Below are 20,541 nucleotides of genomic sequence, written 5' to 3'. Positions count from 1 at the left end.
ACTGAAATAGTAAGATTTAAACTGCCCAGAGTTGGGTAGGTTTCCTGTAGTATTTTTACTGTCTAAAAGCAACTTCATATGTCATTGGTTATCAAGGTAAAGTGGGTTCTTATGTCCATTTTGATGTGTGAAGATTACTAATGGTAACTGCGATCATAAATAGAATATGAATGTTTTAAAAATTTTGAATTTTATGACATTGTAATAGAACATGGCATATCTTTTTTTGTTAGCTTATTAATGTTCCTGTTTAAAGATGGTTGAAACATACCTTTGTCTCCCTTTCATTTTTAAATAACATGTATTAGTTTGCTAAAGCTGTAGTATACCAGAAATGAAATGGCTTTTAAAAAGGGAATTTGTTACATTACAAGTTTACAATTCTAGGGCCGTGAAAATGTCCAAATTAAGGCACCAACAAGAGTTTACCTTCACTCAAGAAAGGCTGATACAGTGTGGAACACCTCTTTTAGCTTAGAAGGCATTTGGCTGGCATCTGGTGGGGTCTTTGACTTCTGGACACCTCTGTCAGCTGGGAAGCACATGGTGACATCTGCTAGCTTTCTCTCCAGACCTCTCATAAGGCTTCTGTGAGGGCATTTTCCTTCTGCATCTCCAGAAGTCTCTGAAGCTTTTATCAAAATGGTTCCCTCTTAAAAGTACTCTAGTAAGTGACCCACCTTAAATGGGTGGAGACACATCTCTATGGAAACCACCTAATCAAAAGGCCCCACCCACAATTGGGTGGGTCACATCTCTATGGAAACAACTTAGTCAAAAAAATCCCAGCAAGCAGTATTGAATCAAAATTAAAGAACATGGCTTTTCTGGGGAACACAACAGTTTCAAACTGGCACGTACCATAAAAATGAAAGTATAAAGGCATATAAATATTGTAAACTCAAAATAACAAACTGAATGGAATGAAGGGTGGTACATGGGGATGATATTGCACAAGGAAGCCAATTTGTCCAGCAGATCCTTGAAGAGGTTGTAGGCTCTGATTTGACTGACAAAGGATGGGAAAGAAAAGTGTGCTGCACATGGGGGGGAATTAATTAAAGGTCTGTACATAGACTAGTCAACCCTTCTTCCCCATTTAGGCTCTAGTCAGAAAATCTGCTTATTTTAAATAAATGAATAATCTGGGGACAAAGAAAGCCTTTAAAATGTGAAATTTGGCAACCTCTTTTGTCATTTGGGGCCCCTTAAGTTGCAGCTACTTCTGAGCCTAAAAAAATTTCTGTTGGTTAACAGGTTCTTTCCGTGTACACACCTTAGAATTCATTTTCCTGATCCTTTTTTTTAATTTATATTTTTGTTGATAAAATAGCATATAAACACATTTTAATATACAAACATTCCATGCATGGTGTATAGTCATTGGCTCACTATATCATCACATAGTTGTGTGTTCATTGCCATGATCATTTTTTAGAACATTTGCATCACTTCAGAAAAAGAAATAAAAAGAAAAAAGCAAAAACTCACATATACCGTACCCTTAACCCCTACCTCTCAGTGACCACTAGTATTTCCATCTCTCCAATTTATTTTAACCTTTGTTCTACCATTATTTATTTTTAATCCATTTTTTTACTCATCTGTCCATACCCTAGATAAAGGGAGCATCAGACACAAGATTTTCATAATTACACGGTCACATTGTAAAAGCTATATATAATCATCTTCAAGAAACAAGGCTACTGGAACACAGCTCTGCAGTTTCAGACAGTTTCAAGTACTTCCCTTTAGCCACTCTAATACCCCATAAACTGAAAAGGGATATCTATATAATGCATAAAAATAACTTCCAGGATAACCTCTTGACTCGGTTTGAAATCTCTCAGCCGCTGAAACTTGTCTCATGTCTCTTCCCCGTTTTGGTCAAGAAGGTATTCTCAGTCCCTTGATGCTGGGTCCTGACTCATCCTGGGATTTCTGTCCCATGTTGCGAGGGAGATTTACACCCCCGGGAGTCATGTCCCATGTAGAGAGAGAGATCACATCTGAGCAACAAAAGAGATTCTCTGGGGGTGACACTTAGGACTAATTTTAAGTAGGCTTAGCCTGTCCTTTGCAGGAATAAGTTTCATAGGGGCAAAACTTAAGATTGAGGGCTCAGCCTGTTGATTTGGTTGTCCCCACTGCTTGCAAGAGTATCAGAAATTTTCCAAATGGGGAAGTTGAATCTTTCCCCCTTTCTCCCAGTTCCCATAAGGGGACTTGCAAATACTTCTTTATGCACTGTCCCAACCACTCTGGGATTTATCGAGGCATCACACTAACCTGGATAAACCAACAAAATCTCATGCCTTATTCATGATTCCCTGTACTTAAGCGTTTTCTGACCCTTTTTTTAAAAATTAAGGTAAATATTCACATAACATAAAATTAACCATTTTAAAGTATGCAATTCAGTGGCATTTAGTACATTCACAGCATTATACTGTGTATGCATCATCTTTATCTAGTTCCAAAACGTTTTCATCACCCCTGAAGGAAAACTAGTATCCATTAAGTAGCCACTCCGTGTTTCCTATTCTGGGTGTCTCATATAGGTGAAATCCTATAACGTGTGACCTTTTGTGTCTGGCTTCTTTCACTAAACATAATCTTTTCGATGTTCATCTGTGCAGTAGCATATATCAGATTTCATTACTTTTTATGGTGAGCTTTTGTTTTTTAATGTGAGTAGCTAATCAGGAATCACCAGAAATTTGAGGAAAACCTGCAAAATGAAAGAGAAATGGAAAAATTGACCTTAGCTGAAATTAAGGCCAGAAGATAATTTTAATTTTAAAGTGTACTATTTAGTATTTTCAAAGATATTCCAGATGTGGTGTCCATAAAGCAATCAGAGATGCAATGAATAGGAAACAATCAGAGAATAAAAAAGAGCTCTTAGAGATGAATTATAGGTTTGCCAGGTTAAAAAATATTGCATAGATAAGAAGAGAAAATTTCTCAATATAAATAAAGCCAGAATGCAAGCAAAAACAAACAAACCAGATAGAGGATCAGTCCAGGAGAACCAGCATGTATTTCTGGGAAGTGAGAGCAGAGAAAACTAAAGCAATGAAAATCAAGAAGAAAATTTCCAGAAGTTAAAGAGATTAGTATTTTTCATATTGAAAGAGGCTATTCATTGCCCAGGTAGATAAATAAAGATTTAGTGCTAGAATTGTCATTGTAAGATTTCAGAAAAACATGGATAGAGAGAAAACTCTAAAAAAGACATATCTGATCTTCTAAAAGAAATAGAAGTCAGACATCTCATTAGCAATAGTGAACAGTGACAACCAGAAGAAAACAGAGCAGTGGTCTTCAAAGTCCTGAGAGAAAATGTTTTGAATCTAAAATACTGTTCTTACAAAATAAACTCATTTTCAGACATGAACAAAAGATTTACTTCCCTTGTACCTTTTCCAGGTAGTTACGTGAAGAAGAAAATACAGAAAGGGGAAGATAGGAAATATAAGAAATTGTTGAATTAAACTAGTAGTCCAGTGAAAAATCTCACCATTTCTCTTGTACAACAGGCCTGGAGTGCACTCAGCCCAAATTTGAACAGAATTTTGGTGGATCCAAGAAAAATATCTTCAAGAATAGGAATAGAATGGATTCCAAGCAATAGATAGAAGCTGGAAGATGATAGGGATATGGTGAAAAAAACTATAGAGCCCTTTGTGAGATGGGGGGCAGTTTTCCATGCAGAGCAGAAAACCTCAAATCATGATCCAAATATAATGCAGACTATATGTGATACAAGTATGAGTAATTGGCAATGAGCAGAGAGAATGTATTTGTACTTAATGTAGGAACGTTCTCCTTTGAGTGATCCAAAGATAGTGACATTGAAACCATGGAAGAAAATGCAGTTCTAGTCCTGTTGAATAGCATCGTAAAGTTACAGAGATAACCGGTAGAGGAATTTAAATGTCAAAAAGTTGGAGCTTGAAATGGGGAGGCGTTGGGTGGTATCAGTAAGCTAAATCTGATGAAAAGTATAATAGGCATAGTCAGGAATATTGGTAACAACCAGAAGAATCTAGACAAACAACTGAAAGAGATTTCTCCTGGATAGGAAGACTCCTGGGATAGTAGGAGGATTGGATTGGGATGTTGTTCCTTTTCATCAGTGTTTTTTATGAGCTATTTGATTTTTTTGTTCATTGGTAATTAGGGTAAGTTTATGTTGATTCCCAATAAACAAGTGTTTCTGGAGTCTCTTCTGTTGTTCTTACTTTTAGATAGGGAGAAATGGGAAAAAGTGGTTTGACCTCTACCTTATAAGAACTTAAAAGGTCTCCTTGCCTATAGTTTCTGTTACCTTTTTTAGAATGATGAGAGAGTAGGTTTAAATAAATATATATTTTTCTTTTTTTCACCTAGTATTTTTCTGATATATTAACCAAAAGCAGCACTTTGATTATCTTACTCTTAAAAACTTGAAGTGTCTTCACAAGACTCCAGCCTGAACTCCTTCTCACTGCTCCTCTCCTCTAACCCATATGCTTGATTTTTGCCTCTACAAGCATCCTGTCAGGGCCTCTGCCCTTCGTGCAACCCTCAGGAGACCTCTGGGCCCTGCATCCTTTTTTTACTCTTCTCTGGTTCTCCTGTGGTTTGTGTATTCCCTGAAGGCTTGGAAGCCCTTGGCGCCAGCATGGACTCTAGAGGAGGTTGTGGGTATGCAGTGACTTGAGACTGGGTCAAACAAGACAGACAGAAGGTAGTGTATGGGAGGACCTAGTGCTGGCACAAGCGTTGTTCCAGGTACCTGGTTATGGCAGAGGAGGAAACAAAAATTAAATCTCAGACCTCAAGGAGCTTCCATTCTGCTGGAGTTGTACATAAACAGAAAGACTATTATATAAAAATGAGGTTATGTGTTTTAATCATAGCTAAGGGAGCAGGTAAGAACAGCAGGCAATGGGGTAGAAGTTCTGTCTTTGAAACATATGCTTGAGTCTATTTTTATTAGTAAGATGAACTGACCTGAGGTGTCCCCTCTCTAGAGAAGAGGGGGTCCTGGATTGTACTGTCTGGCTGGTATTCGGTGTTTCTTCTCCTTTGCCTCCTCACAGTAGCAGTAGTTGGAAGAGACAGAACATGGTTTGAAATCATCTCTGGCCAAGATGTGCTGTAGCTGCAGGAACATGGTAGGAGACTTGGCTTTTAGTCCTGTGTATTCATTGGATAGCAGCTCCTGTTTGCGTTTCTTTTGATTGTGGTTGCTAGACATGACCTTGATTCAGTGAAATGGTGATCTTCCTGCCTATATGATATCCCCTGAATTAGAATTCTTAAAGGAACTGTAAACCAGACTTTTGTACTATATACTTCCAAGAGGTATTCACTGAAATGTACCCCAAGAGATTTGTTAGCAAGAATTTCTTCACAGTAATCTACATGGGTATGGAGAGGGTAGTGATACAGTGAGCTTGGCCATGAATTATCGTTGGAGCTGGCTGATGGCACATGAGAGTTTTTTTTGGAATTTTTCATTATTAAAAAAATGTGCCCTCATGGTCAAGGAATGGTTTTTATATTTTGCATAAATAACATTTAGTGAGAGTCTTTGTTTTCTGGTGGTATTGATCTTTTTTGTTTTTTGTGTGTGTGTGGCCATGGGGTGGTGGTTCATGGGCTAGGAATGAATCCCAGTTCTCCTGCATGGCACCGAGCATTCTACCATTGAACTGCCAGTGCACTTACTTGGTATTGATTTTAATGCTTAAAGGCAGTAGCACTTGGGACTCAGTTAAGATTAAACACATGAGAAATTTTCAGATTTGTATTTATGAATCAGAATTATAAGCACAAATATTATGTGGGTACCTCACCTTCTATGGCCCTGTAAAGAGAAAGTGCAAAGTTATGATCTGGTGCCAGAGAGCTGACCATTTAGAGGCTAAGGGTATGTAGGTGTGAAGTATTAGAGAAATGAAGTCCACCTCTTAAATTAGACTTTAGAGGTGAGCCTTGCCCAAAGTCGGAGGCCCCTGGGACACCACCATACCACCACCAGTGCCGAATTTGCCCCATTCTGGGCTGTACTCACCTATACCTTTTCATCTGCGCTTTAACCTTGTTTCTTCCTTTTATCCCGTTAGTACTTTCTTACATTCCCAACTCCCAAAGACCTGAATCCATCCATCTTGATCTCTTCAGGCTAGTTTTTCTGTATCTTGTCCCTGTCTAACTAACACCCAGAAGCTGGCTCACAGTTCATTCCCTTCCTTCATCTCTGCTTTTTTGTGAGTGACCATTAGTATTAACAGTGTGATTAGACCACCAAGTGGCTTTACACAGGCTGAGGCATGGAGATCCCTTCACGTAGTTTTAAAAGATTTCAGGCAGTTGCCAAGTAAGAATTCTAAATAAAAATTGAAACTACCACCTGTATTTTTTCAGGCCGTTGATGCTCACTGCCATCAGCTGCATCCTCCCTATGGCACTGGTAAGTGTGGGGAAGGGCTGGTGACAGTTTTGGTGGGCTGCTGGATATTTTTTTTTTCTTGGGGAAAAATCTGTTTGCACGCTGTGTTTTTTACTTGTCCCTGAGGGCTAGGCAGCGTGAACCAGCTATAGTAGGCTAAAAAAATGAAGAAGAAGTAACTGCCCATACTCATGGGACTTCCTTTGGGGAATTGTTAGGAATAGAGGCTGTTCAGTATGTGCCTTTATCCCTTTATAAAATTAGCAAGTTCTATGCATTATTTTGAAAAGTAAATGTGTCAATATTCAAGTGCTCTGAGATGTCAGTATAGAGCTGTTAAATTTCCTGAAAGTCTGAAAACATTTTTCCAGAGGGTAGATATTGCCTGTGTTAGAAAGGGCCCTGAATGTTGTATGTGCTTATTTATTTCTTAAGTAGCAGAGTTTATCTCCTGGCAGTGTAAGTTCTCTGTGGACAAGGAACTCAAGAAATGTTTCCTCCAATAATTAATTTAAAATTCTAATAGGAACTTACTTGAATTTTTGTTTCTTTTTCTTTTTGATTTTTGGTGGGAGCTAGAAAAGAAATTTGTGGCTGTCATTTACTAACAAACTTCAAATGGACTTGGGGACTTGTGACTTGAAAAATTATTTCATCACAGTCTGGCTTCCTAATGGAGAAAATGCGTACTGAATAAAATTGAAACATAGAGTGAGGCAGCAAGTCAAAGAACTGCTTAAGTAATAAAAACCCATGACCAAATTGCTGTTGGAGTTACCTTATTTAAGCTCTTGAAACCCTGACAGGTGCTCTCTCCCTGTAGTGAATGAGATGGAGGCCACGCAGATTCAGAAGTTTTATCTTACTAATGTGATCTCCATTCCAAGCCAAAAGATTGTTATTTACAATATTTTTTAGAAAAATTTTGTAACAAATAAACATTTTTTGCTTTAATCTCACAGATAATATTTACAATATTTTATTTCTGTAGTCGCTGAAGTCTTAGATCATTGAAGAAAGTGCCTTCAGAATATCTTATGAAATGCTGAAGTCATGGGTTTATGTGCTATTAATATTAACCATGTCAGGAATTGGGCTAAAGCATTCCTACACATTTGGTCTTCATTCCAGCTCTGTGAGGAAATCTTAGCATCTTTGGCCTGCATCTTGGATTTCCCCTTGGTCTCCATATAACCCCCCTATCCCGTCCCCCCCAGTCCTGCTTGTGTAGCAAGATAGATAAAATTGTGTGGCATACTTACAGTGTTTATAAAAAAGCAGAAAGAACTTGACTTCCTGATAATTGTCTACTCCTTGAGGTATCTGTGCACAGTACAACCAAGTGGTAATTACTGCACATGTTTTGAAGGCCTGTATTAGGGAGATATTTTTAAGTTTCTGTTGCAAACCCACACTATAGGGCATGGCAAATGTTTGCCATGACCTTTGGGAAATAACTGGTGACCAGCAGCAAAGTCATGTTTGACATGCATGGAGCTAAGTGCTTCCAGAAATAAAAATCTGGAAACAAACTCAGGGTGTTGAAATTGTAAATGCAGTGGCAAAACGAAGCCAAATTTGATTGAGGCCTGAGGTCATGTGGGTCTTTGTTTAGGGTAAATGACAACAGAGGTGACCCACAGCCCTTTTTTGGGGCCCAGTTTCTGACCCATTGTAATACAGGGTTTGGAGGCATAGGGAAAGAGGAAAGAAAGGCAGGGAAGATTGACTGCGCTTGACCTCTGCTCAGACCGGTCTTTGAATCTGTGAAAGCCTTCTCTGGACCACCTAGAGAGTCGAGGGCACTCTCCAGTTTTTGATGAACTCAAAACCACGAATTGCCCTTCTTTTCCCACCTCTCTCAGGCATACTCACTTCCTTATCTCCCCTTGTCCTTGGGGCTTATGTTCTCACTTACCGAGGCCCAGGCATGAATGAGACAGGCCAGGGAGGTGAGAAGAGGGCAAGTCTGAGAGCTGTTCCACAAAGTACAACATTTAAGAAGCTGGCAGACTGGGAAAGAGCATCCAATGGAAGACTGAGAAGGCCTGGTCAGGGAGGTCAAAAGAGAGCCAGAGGGAGTGTTGTGACATTGTCAGCATTAAGTGCTGTAGAGATGTAGAAATGATGTGACTATATTAAAATTCACATTATATGATCAGTTAACTTTTAGTCAAAACTGTGTTAAAGCTCTGAAGGGGCAGTTTTCATTTAAGAATTTTAAGTAAAAAGTCAAAGTAAACTTTCTTATGCTATAGTCATCAAATTACATCAACCTTTTATATATTATGACATTTATTTTTGCAGCAGATTGCCATTGAATTAAATTGGAAAGCTTTTATCCTAACTTTTATTATTGAAAAATTTAAAAGATACAGAGACGTTTTAGGAATTGTACAGTGGGCATCGCATCTACCATCTAGATTATATAATAGCCAATCTTTTGCTACATTTGCTTAATCACATTTCTATCCATTAATTTATTTTATTTTTTGATAGCTTTTGAATTACTGTGATTTACTGTTAAATTCATCCATTTTACTTGTTTGTTTTTGGGACGTGCAAGGGCCGGGAACTGAACCCTGGTCCTCCCGCATGGCAGGTGAGAATTCTATCACTGAACTACCCTTGCACCCCCTAAATTCATCCATTTTAAAGTTTACCATTAGATGAGTTTTAGTACATTTATATAGTTGTACAGCCTTCACCCTAATCCCAGTTTTAGAATGTTTCCATCACCCAAAAATTTCCCTTGTGCCTGTCTGTGGTCAGTCGCCACTCCCAGGCCCCATAAACTACTTTCTGTCTTTATAGTTTTGCTTCTTCTAGAAATTTAATATAAATGGAATCATGCAATATGTAGTCTTTTGTGCCTGGCTTCTTTCACTTAGCATAATGTTTTTGAGGTTTATCCATGTTGTGTCATGCGTCAGTAGTTCGATCCTTTCTTTTGCTGAATTTTCCATTGTACAGATTTACATTTTTAAAATATACTTTATTGTTCTTTATCAGCTGATGGACATTTGGATTGTTTCAACTTTTCGGCTATATTGAATAATGCTGCCATGATCATTCACATTCAGGTCTTTATTTTGATATATGTTTTTATTTCTCTCAGATAACTAGGAATGGAATTGCTGGGCCATATAGTAAGTGCACGTTTAATATTTTAGGAAACTGCTAAACTGTTTCCAGAGTGACTCTACTATTTACATTTCCTCCAGGATTATATAATGGTTCCAGTTTCTTCATGGTATTGTCAGTCTTTGGATTATGATTATTCTAATGAGTGTGAATCATGAGTGGTATCTCATGATTTTGATTTATATTTCCCTACTGATTTATGATGTTAAGGATCTTTTTTGTGCTTATTTTGCCGTGTTTATATCTTTTTAGGGTGAAATGTCTGTTTAAATCTTTTGCTCATTTATGAAGTTGTAAAGAGTTCTTTTTATATTCTGAAAGAAGCGTTTATTACATACATGATTTGCAAATATTTTCTCCCAGTCTGTGACTCTCTTAATTTTCTTAATGATCTCATTTGAAGAGCAAAAGTTTAATTTTGATGAAATTCCAATTCATCAGTTTTTTTTTCTTTTTAAGGATTGTGCTTTGTTGTCATATTTAAGAAATCTCTTCCTAAACCACGTTCACAAAATTTTCTTCTGTTTTTTTTCCTAGAAGTTTTAGATTTTACTTTTAGATTGTGAACTATTTTGAGTTAATTTTTGTGTGGCATGAGGTAAGGTTCTAAGTTTGTTTGATTTGTGTTTGTTTGTTTGTTGGCTTAAGGATGTTCAGTTATTCAGGAACCATTTGTTAGGAAGATTATTCTTTCCTTCATTGTATTGAAGGAAATACAATTGGCGCCTTTATTGAAAACTGACCATAAATACACAGGTTTTCTTCTGGGCTTTATTCTATTCCATTGATTTATATGTCTTGATTATTGTAGTTTTATATTAAATCTTTAAAAAAAATAAATTTTTATTGAGGTATCTTCACACACACACAGTCCATCCAAAGTATGCAATCATTGGCTCGCAATATTGTCAAATAGTTGTTTATTCATCTTTATATTAAATTTTAAAGTGAAACAGTGTAAGTCCTCCAACTTTGCTCTTCTCTTTCAAGATTGCTTTGAATATTCTGGATCCTTTACATTGCCACAGATTTTAAGATCGTCTATTAATTTTTACAAAAATGCCTGCTGGGATTTTGATTGCAAATGCTTTCAATCTGTAGCTATGCCGTCCAGTGAGTAGCCCATAACCATATGTGGCCATTGAGCACTTTAAATGTAGCCAGTCTGAACTGAGGTGTGCTAAAAGTGTGAAATACATACTGGATTTTGAGGACTTTGTATGATAAGACAGATATAAAATAACTCAGCTTTTTTATGGGTTACATGTTGAAATGTCAGTATTTTAGGACAAATAAAATATATTAAAATTAATTTTTTCAATATTCTGATTGTTTGTTGCTATATAGAAAGACATTTGATTTTTGTGCATTGACCTTGTGTTTTGTGACCTTGTTAAATTTACTTATGTATTCTAGTAATTTTTAGATTTCCTTTAAGATTTTCTGCATGAACAGTCATTTCCTCTGGAATTAGAGATAGATTTGTTTCCTCCTTTCCAATTTTTATGTCTTTTATTTCTTTTTCTTGCCTTATTGTATATTTTACAAATACTAAATCAGCCTTACATTTCTGGGATAAACCTCACTTTTGATTATGATGTATTATCCTTTTTCTTTATTGCTAGATTTGATTTTCTAATATTTTGGGGTTAAGGATTTTTGTGTTGGTATTCATAAGGGGGATATTGGGCTGTAATTTTAAAAAATTTTTTTGTGTGTGCGTCAGTTTTTTTATCAGGGTTATATTGGGCTCATAAAATGAGTTAGAAGAAATATTCCTTCCTCCTCTAGTTTCTGAAAATGTCTGTGTAAGGTCCGTTTTAATAGAATTCACCAGTGAAAACCCCGTAGGTCTGGAATTTTGTTGGAAGCACTTTGATCATGAACTCAGTGTCTTTATTAGATATAGAGCTAGTCACATTTTACATTTCATTTTATTTTTTATTGTGAAAAATAACATTTATACAAAGAAGTAATAAATTTTAAACACCACAATAATTAGTGATAGAATGGATTTTAGAGTTTGGTATGGGTTACAGTTCAACAATTTTAGATTTTTCTTTCTGGCTGCTCCAAGACACTGAAGACTAAGAGAAATATCAATATAAGGATTCAGGAGATATACTCATTTGTTAAATCCTATCTTCTCTTTTCTAACTTCACCTTCTTTGATCTTTTTTTTTTAATTATTTATTTAAATTGATATATATTCACATAACATGTAATCATCCAAAGTGCACAATCAGTAGTTCACAATAACGCCATATAGCTGTTCATTTATCACAGTTGACTTTTTTTTCTTTTTTGTGAAAAATAACATATATACAAAACGATAAATTTCAAAGCACGTCACAACAATCGTTTGTAGAACAGATTTGAGTGTTTGGTATCGGCCACAATTCCGCAACTTTAGGTCTTTACCCCTAGCTGCCTTAAGATTTGGAGAGTAAAAGAAATATTAATATAATGATTCAGTAGTTGTACTCATTTGTTAAACCCTACCTTCTCTATAACTCCCACTGTTTGGTTGTATTTGGGCTATGTCCATTCTAGCTTTTTCATGTTGGAAGGGACTGTGAATAATGTGGAATGGAGGGGTGAAACTAATTGATGTTCTAGAGAGTTGGGTCCCTCTGCATTTTAAGACTTACCTGATCCAGGAACCCATCTGGAAGTCGTTGTTTCTGGAAAGCTACCCTAGTGCACAGAACCTTTGAAGAATCTTATATAATTCTCTAGATGTTCTTTAGTATTGGCAGGAATAGTTTTGATTGGGATTTGGTAGAAATGTCTAACTGAAGTGTGTGTAAGAATAACCTCCAGAGTAACCTCTCAACTCTATTTGAACTGTCTCAGCCACCAATACCTCATTTGTTACACTTCTTTTCCCCCTTTTGGTCAGGATGGCATTGTTGACCCCATAGTGCCAGGGTGAGACTCATCCCTGAAAGTCACCTCCCATGCCACCAGGGAGACTTTCATCCCTGGATGCCACATCCCATGTAGTGGGGAGGGCAGTGGTTTCACTTGCAGAGTTGGGCTTAGAGAGAGAAAGAAACCACATCTGAGCAACAAAAGAGGTCCTCCGAAAGTAACTCTTAGGCATATCCATAGGTAAGTTGAACTTCTCTGCTGTAAATATAAGCTTCACTAGCGCAAACCTCAAGATCAGGGGCTTGACCTATTGATTTGGGTGTCCCTATGGATTTTACATTTCATTTTGAGTCAGTTTTGGTAGAGTATATTTCAAGGAACTTGTCCATTTCATCTAAGAGGTCAAATTTATTAAAATTTGATTGTTGACAATATTATCATATTTTCCTTTTAATGTTTCCAAGATCTGTAGGAATAAAGCCTCAACTTTTGGACTTTAATTTTCCTATATATTTGTCCCATATTTTATTTGTTTTATGTTTATTATTTTCTTTCCACTTAATTTGAATTTACTCTCTTAAAAATCTTTACAAATTGTTGAATTTTACATTTTTCTTCCCTTTTCATGGTCTTGTGTATATCTCAAGTGTCTGCCAAAACTTTCTACCTTCTTTGGGATCCAAGCATGCTGGAAATAGTGACCCATTCTCATTGAAAGGGGCCCTCTTTGGCCCTTGAGATGGAGTGAATGAATGTCCTTTCTCTCTATGGAGACTCTAGATCTTGGGCAGAAAACTTCCTGGTTCTTTGTTTCTGTTTGTTTCCTCATTTAGTGTTTCTAGAAATAGAAAAAGAACTCAAATAAATATGACTTTTAATCTTCCTATTACAAATAGATCCAATAGAACTGAAAGGTTATCCTCAACATGACATAGTCATGTGTGTTCCTTCTTAGGTCTTTTTTGATTACCACACTGGGCCCATTTTCCCTGGTTTTACCTTTTCTTTATGAGTCATCCTGATAGTGCTTAATCCTAACTACCAACAGTTTGTTAGCTCCGTGATCTAAGTAGTCTGGCAAGAGTGCATCTTGATGCTGCTGAAAGGTTTCCTCTCCACAACTGAACAGGGGGTGAAGGACTATCCCCATTTATAGAAATGTTGACTTTATTAGATTCAGAATGTATTACTGAGCTCTTGAGCATTAAGGTATAATTACTCAGGTAGTTCTTTCCTTAGAGAACTCAGCTATTTGCACTTTGAGAGAGACTGTTTTTTTATCTTTAATGTGGCTTTTACATAATATCATTCACAAGGCTTATCCTGGCCCTTCTGTTGAAGGTGGCCCAAGTATTGGGTCTCCACCCCCAAATCAACCTGAGGCTGCCTTCTCTGGGAGACTGCTGGAATTGTGTGCAGTTTTCTAAGTACTTTTCCTCCACTCCTGTGTTGCCTTTGCTTAGAAATCCCTCTGGAACTGGGCATTCCTGTAGGTCCTCCTTGGTGTCCATTATTGGGCAGGGTGCAGTTGCAGTGCGTTTTGTTTAAATGTGGTCTCAGATTTCCATCTGATTTATTGTGGATTATTGAGGGAAAGAGTTGTCACACCCCTATCTGACATTGAAGTCATGCCTCTTCCAGACGGCTAGCAAGGAGGTGTGTAGAGTTAACACTGTGTGCCTACTACTTGTTTATCTTAATGTGTTCTTGGATGTTAGAACTAAAAGATCACTCTGCTGTCAGAGTGCTAGATGTATGCTCTCTTCATGTGATCTCTTCTCACTGTAACTCAACTCCACTGGGATATTCTGAGTTGGATATTGGCAAACTTGTAGTCATCAGTAAAATCTTTGGTCATGGCAGAAGGCCATGTTGTTTTCATAGGTGAGCTGCACCTGATATGCTAGTTCTGATGCTTTGTTGCTGCTATTGAGCTCAAAGGATCCGAGCAGGTACAGTGTTAGTGTTAATATGCTGTTTCTTCGGGGAGGTTGAGAAATTTTTTTTTTAATGTAATCTTTTTTTATGATCATTCTGTTCTACATATATAATCAGTAATTCACAATATCATCACATAGTTGCAAATTCATCATCATGATCATTTGCATCAATTCAGAAAAAGAAATAAAAAGACAACAGAAAAAGAAATAAAACAAAACCAGAAAAAAAAATTATACATACCATACTCCTTCCCCCTCCCTTTCATTGATCACTAGCATTTCAAGCTAAATTTATTTTAACATTTGTTCCCCCTATTATTTATTTTTATTCCATATGTTCTACTCGTCTGTTGACAAGGTAGACAAAAGGAGCATCAGATACAAGGTTTTCACAATCACACAGTCACATTGTGAAAGCTATATCACTATACAATCATCATCAAGAAACATGGCTACTGGGACACAGCTCTACATTTCAGGCAGTTCCTCCAACCTCTCCATTACATCTTGAATAGCAAGGTGATAGCTCCTTAATGCATAAGAATAACCTCCAGGATAACCTCTGACTCTGTTTGGAATCTCTCAGCCATTGACACTTTGTCTCATTTCACTCTTTCCCGTTTTGGTCGAGAAGGTTTTCTCAATCCCTTGATGCTGAGTCTCAACTCATTCTAGGGTTTTCTCAATCCCTTGATGCTGAGTTTCAGCTCATTCTAGGATTTCTGTCCCACATTGCCAGGAAGGTCCACACCCCTGTGAGTCATGTCCCACGTAGACAGGGGGAAGGTGGTGAGTTTGCTTGCTGTGTTGGCTGGAGAGAGAGAGGCCACATCTGCGTAACAAAAGAGGTTCTCTTGGGGGTGACTCTTAGGCCTAATTTTAAATAGGCTTGACCTATCCTTTGTGAGGTTAAGTTTCATATGAATAAACCCCAAGCCTGGGGGCTCAGCCTATAGCTTTGGTTGTCCACACTGCTTGTGAGAATATCAAGAATTCAACTTTGAAAAGTTGAATTTTCTCCCATCTCACCACTCCCCTAAAGGGATTTTTCAAATACTTTCTTATTCAAAGATCAAATCACTCTGGGATTTATCGGAGATGCCTCTTATCTTAAATGAAAGGGAAATGGGAGCAAGTGAGAGCACCTTCCCTCCTTCACTCAATGAAGTAAGCTGTCTTGGGTTCTTGGTTTCTGGAGGCACACGGGAAATAAAGAGACAGGGAGGCGCTCACTGATTGCTCAGCCTTTAACACTTGATGGTGCTCTGGAATATGCCCTTTTTGAGTAGGGAAAACTCTCACCTTTCTGGAGTGGCTAGTTGGAGCTCTAGGTGACAAGAATTACGTGTTGCAGCCTGTTTGTTTTCCCCTCTGCAGTTCTTACCTGTGAACCAGGCATGCACTGCCTACAGGTCTTTAGTAGTTCCTGTTTCAAGATTTGGTCCAGTGAGCAGAGTACCAAGGTTCTGCATGTTCTCTTAGCTCTCCAGCATGAAGTGCTCTCCTTGTATTTCCTTGGTTCATTTTATGCATGTTCTCTCTGATGGAGAGATACTTCTTAAAAAAAGATACTTCTTAATCTTTTATGGCCCTATCCTATCCTTGACACACAGGATGTTTTATTTTGTAACTGGCTTTATTTCCCCAATTAACGTTTTATTGGGACTGTACAATTTCCTTAACCAACATTAAAATGTGAATTTCTTTCTACATCAGTAAACTCACTTGTACAACATCCTTTTCAATGATTGCACAGTAATTCATTGTGAGGATATGTCAAATATTATTTATCTCCCTTTCATTGGACATTCATGCTATTTCACATTCATGCTGTTTCTGATTTTTTACTATTGTGGTTAACAATGCAGTGCAATATCCTCTGTCATTTCCTCAGGAGGAATTTATGGAAGTAAAATTGCTAGCTCAGAGCACCTTATGAAGTTCTTGAATACCCATAACCAGTTCCTTTAATGTTCCTTAAGAGAATGTAGGGGCCAGAAAGGCTGCCGCAACTTTTAAATTGTCCTTGGAATTAGACTCATTAGCTACCTGAAACTTGGGGATTTTAAACAGTGTTTTGTTTTGTTTTGTTTTATGGGGTTGTGTGAGAAGTCCAAGACTGGAGATTTCTGCAAGTAAGTAGAGCTATGCCACCCAAGTGTAGTTTGAGTGAACATAAATTACATTAGGGAACCCATAACTCTGATGCTTAAATTGAATGCCAGGATTTTATCTATTGTAAACTAGGTGATTTTGTTTAAGTTTTCTATAAAAGCTGATTTTCTTGAAGGGTCATTAATGAAAACAACAGTAGAAAATCAAGAGATCTATAAGAGTCTGAACAAAAGACAAAACAGAACCAAGAGGAAGAATTTGAAAATCAAGCTTGGGCCTGGTATAAATGTGAATGTATGTACTTTTCAAAATGTGGAGTGCTCTGAAAGAAACTACAGTTATAATTTTATTTTGTTCTTTCTTCTTTCTAGGTATCTCATTCAGTTGCTAAACTTATATTAGTTAATTTCCACTGGCAAGTCGCAGAGATATTGGACAGGTAAGATGTTTGTCGTGAGGAGACATGGCCCCACCCATACCTTCCCTTTTTTCCCACCTACCCAGTAGTGATTATTATTTACATTTTGGAATATAGCCTTAAAATGTGCATATTATGTTTTTAAAATACTGAATTATATTGTACATCCTTTTTTCTCCCAATATATTATGCACGTTTTATCATGTCTTCAGCATATTCTTTTATTCTAGTTTTAATGCTGGCCCAGTATTTCATCATATAGATGTTCCATACTTTTTCCAAACCCCTGTTGTCAGACACTGAAATTAGTTTCATTTTTTTATGCCATCATTAATGCTTTCTAGGTAAAATTTGTCAGTACCTCTAGTTATTTATTTTGTATATCTCAAGTGAGGAATGCACTGTAATGTATTGCATATTGCCCTCAGAAAGGATTTGCCAGTTTACTGTCTATCATCCCACCAGCAGAGTATTTGAGTGTCTCCTCCCACTTCCTCCAGAACTGGAGCTCTTGGGGCACAGATCTTGGAGTCTCAAGATGTCTTTGATGCTATCAGGATGAAGAGTATCTCCTTTGCCTACATCTCTGAAGAGTTTCCCTGTCTCCTACCTTCAGAGGCCTTTTCTTCTGTCTAGCCTAGGGTTTCTTAGCCTCAGTACTACTGACATTTTTTGACAAGATTATTCTTTGTTGTGGGGGATTGTTCTGTGCATTGTAGGATGTTTAGCAGAAACCTTGGCCTCTACCCACTAGGTGACACTAGCAGTGTCTAGTCATTGTAGTCAGAATTGTCTCTAGGAATTGCCAGGTAACCCCTGGAGAACAAAATCTCCCCTGATGAGAACCAGAACCACTGATTTAGATTCACCACCCCTGCCATTTCATGCTGCAGTGAACCTTCTCTTTCTTCATGTCATGATTCCACTTTTTAGTAGAAGAAAGCCATGCCTTTCTTTCTGGCTAAGCACATCTGGAATGTCCAGCCAGCTGGAGCAGCTGAACACCCCCAGGAAGGAGCAAATGAATTCATGATTCACTAAACTGCACTCTTAGTCCTTATTCTTGAGAGCTGAATACATTTAGATAGATTTGCTGATGCAGCTCCACTGTCTGCACTATTGTTACTGGTACCTAAAACTCTGGAACCATACAGGTTCTGGTAATGGGGTATCTCTCACTATCCAAATTTGCTAGCCTAACTTGAGAATGGAAAAGATATGTATGGCTAAAGATATCAGGAATACTAGGAAGGAAACTAAGAATAAAACCTGCCCCTTGATAAGGACTGTGAGGTACTCCACTTCTGATGAGGTGGAGTAAGGAAATATTATACCTGAGACGTAATTCTTCCCTCCTGTGATTCCTGGTAATGTATTTACCTGGGCTTCATGTGGCATCTATATTGCCACATGATAGATAAATACATTTAAAAATAAAGAGAATTTATGCCATACCTCATTCCGAAGGGAATTAAATTTTTATTATGAAAGATACTTATTTTAAAGGTATATATGAATGTATGTCATGCATGTCAGTTATCATCTATTAAAATTTGTATAAGAAACCCTGTGACCTGTACTCAGAGGTTCTTAATGGAGACCTCTGCCTGGCCACACCTTCTTCCTTTCTAAGACAATCAGTGTCTTGAACAGATCGTTTTCTTTAAATATTCTTAAATGATATGTGTTATAGTTTTGTATGCTTTTGAACTTTATAGACATGAAATCATGCTGTATTTGTTCTTCATAGGACATTTGGGGTATGTTTAGTTTTTTACCATTATAGACAATGGAATTGTTTTTTTTTTTCTGCATGGGCAGGCGCCGGGATTCGAACCCGGGTCTCTGGCGTGGCAGGCGAGCACTCTGCCTGCTGAACCGCCGTGGCCCGCTCACACGCAGTGCAGTTTTAAAAACTCTTGTTCATGGCTCATAGTATAGTTTTTCTAGGATTTACTTTCCAGGCTGTAGGGTGTATGCGTGTTCAACTTTACTAGGTAATACCAAATTGTTTTCCAAAATGATTGTGCTGCTTTATATTCCGACCAGTGATGTATAAGTGCTTTGCTTGTGCATCACTGGTAGGAGTATAATATGATTGGTGTAAAATATCTGATTATTTTTTTATTTCAACATTTTAGTGATTGTTAAGAGAGTTTGAGCATCTTGTCATATGTTTAATGGTTATCTGTGCTTCCTTTTCTATGAAATGCCCATTATATCTATTGCCCCATTTTTATCGCATAATTTTGTTCGTTCAAACTGATTTTTTAAATTTATTTATTAATTAAAAGAGAAAGAAACAAAATAAAACAACATACATAATCAGTAATTCACAATATCATCACTTAGTTACATAATCATCATTTCTTAGAACATTTGCATCGATTTAGAAAAAGAAATAAAAAGATAACAAAAAAATAAAACGATAACAGAGAAAAAAAAGTTAGATATACCATACCCCTTATCCCATGCTGTCATTGATCACTAGCATTTAAACTAAATTTATTTTAGCATTTGTTCCCCCTATTATTTATTTTTATTCCATATGTTCTACTCCTTTCTTGACAAGGTAGATAAAAGGAGCATCAGACACAAGGTTTTCACAATCACACAGTCACACTGTGACAGCTGTATCATTATTGAGTCATCCTCAAGAAACATGGGTACTGGAACACAGCTCTACATTTTTAGGCAGTTCCCTCTAGCCTCTCCATTACATCTTGAATGACAAGATGATATCTACTTGATGCATAAGAGTAACCTCCAGGATAACCTCTTGACTCTGGAATCTCTCAGCCATTGACACTTAGTCTCATTTCCCTCTTCCCCCTTTTGGTCGAGAAGGTTTTATCAATCCCTTGAAGCTAAGTCTCAGCTCATTCTAGGGTTTTTCTCAATCCCTTGATGCTGAGTCTCCGCTCATTCCAAGATCTCTGTGCCACGTTGCCAGGAAAGTCCACACCCCTGGGAATCATGTCCCACGTAGAGAGGGGTAGGGTGATGAGACTGCTCGTTGTGTTGACTGGAGAGAGGGGCCACATCTAAGCAAGAAAAGAGGCTCTCTTGGGGGTGACTCTTAGGCCTAAATTTTAAGTAGACTTGACCTATCCTTTGTGGGGTTAAGTTTCATATGAACAAACCCCAAGACTGGGGGTTCAGTCTATACCTTTGGTTGTCCACACTGCTTGTGAGAATGTCAAGAATTCAACTTGGGGAGTTGAATTTCTCCCCATTCTCACCACTCCCCGAAGGGGGCTTTGCAGATACTTTTCCACTCACTGATTGAATCACTCTGGGATTCATCGAGGTATCACTCTGGACAAACCAGCAAAATCTCATGTCCTACCTGAGATTCCAAGTACTTATGGCGTTCAATCAAACTATCTACATGAGGTATATTAGGAAATGCACTAGTCAAAATATAAATGTTGTAACAAATAAACATTTTTTGCTTTAGTCTCACATAGAAGGTGACATTTTAAAATATTAATTACCATCTATTTTCAGTACCTGCAATAATGACATTCCTTTGTTCTTCCTCATGCAAAAACATTTTTAAAATTGTACCTTGTATATTTCACTATTATTATACACTCTAGACA

The 20,541-nt window shown here is 37.4% G+C and overlaps 1 protein-coding gene across 3 annotated transcripts in view; it reads left to right on the top strand.

Annotated features, from left to right (window-relative positions):
- The window catches only part of ARIH2 (ariadne RBR E3 ubiquitin protein ligase 2), a 57,413-nt gene that overhangs the window by 15,806 nt on the left and 21,066 nt on the right, over positions 1 to 20,541 (top strand). For 2 of the 3 annotated variants that reach the window (XM_077129379.1, XM_077129378.1), the window contains exon 4: positions 16,890 to 16,957. In XM_077129379.1, coding sequence (XP_076985494.1) covers positions 16,890 to 16,957 — 68 coding nt within the window. Of the gene's footprint in view, positions 1 to 6,420; positions 6,467 to 16,889; positions 16,958 to 20,541 lie in introns of all 3 variants that reach the window. The other variant, XM_077129380.1, reaches the window with a different exon arrangement.

Source organism: Tamandua tetradactyla, chromosome 15, assembly GCF_023851605.1.
Source record: "Tamandua tetradactyla isolate mTamTet1 chromosome 15, mTamTet1.pri, whole genome shotgun sequence".
Classification (NCBI taxonomy): Eukaryota; Metazoa; Chordata; class Mammalia; order Pilosa; family Myrmecophagidae; genus Tamandua; species Tamandua tetradactyla.
This window is presented reverse-complemented; position numbering and strand designations above follow the sequence as displayed.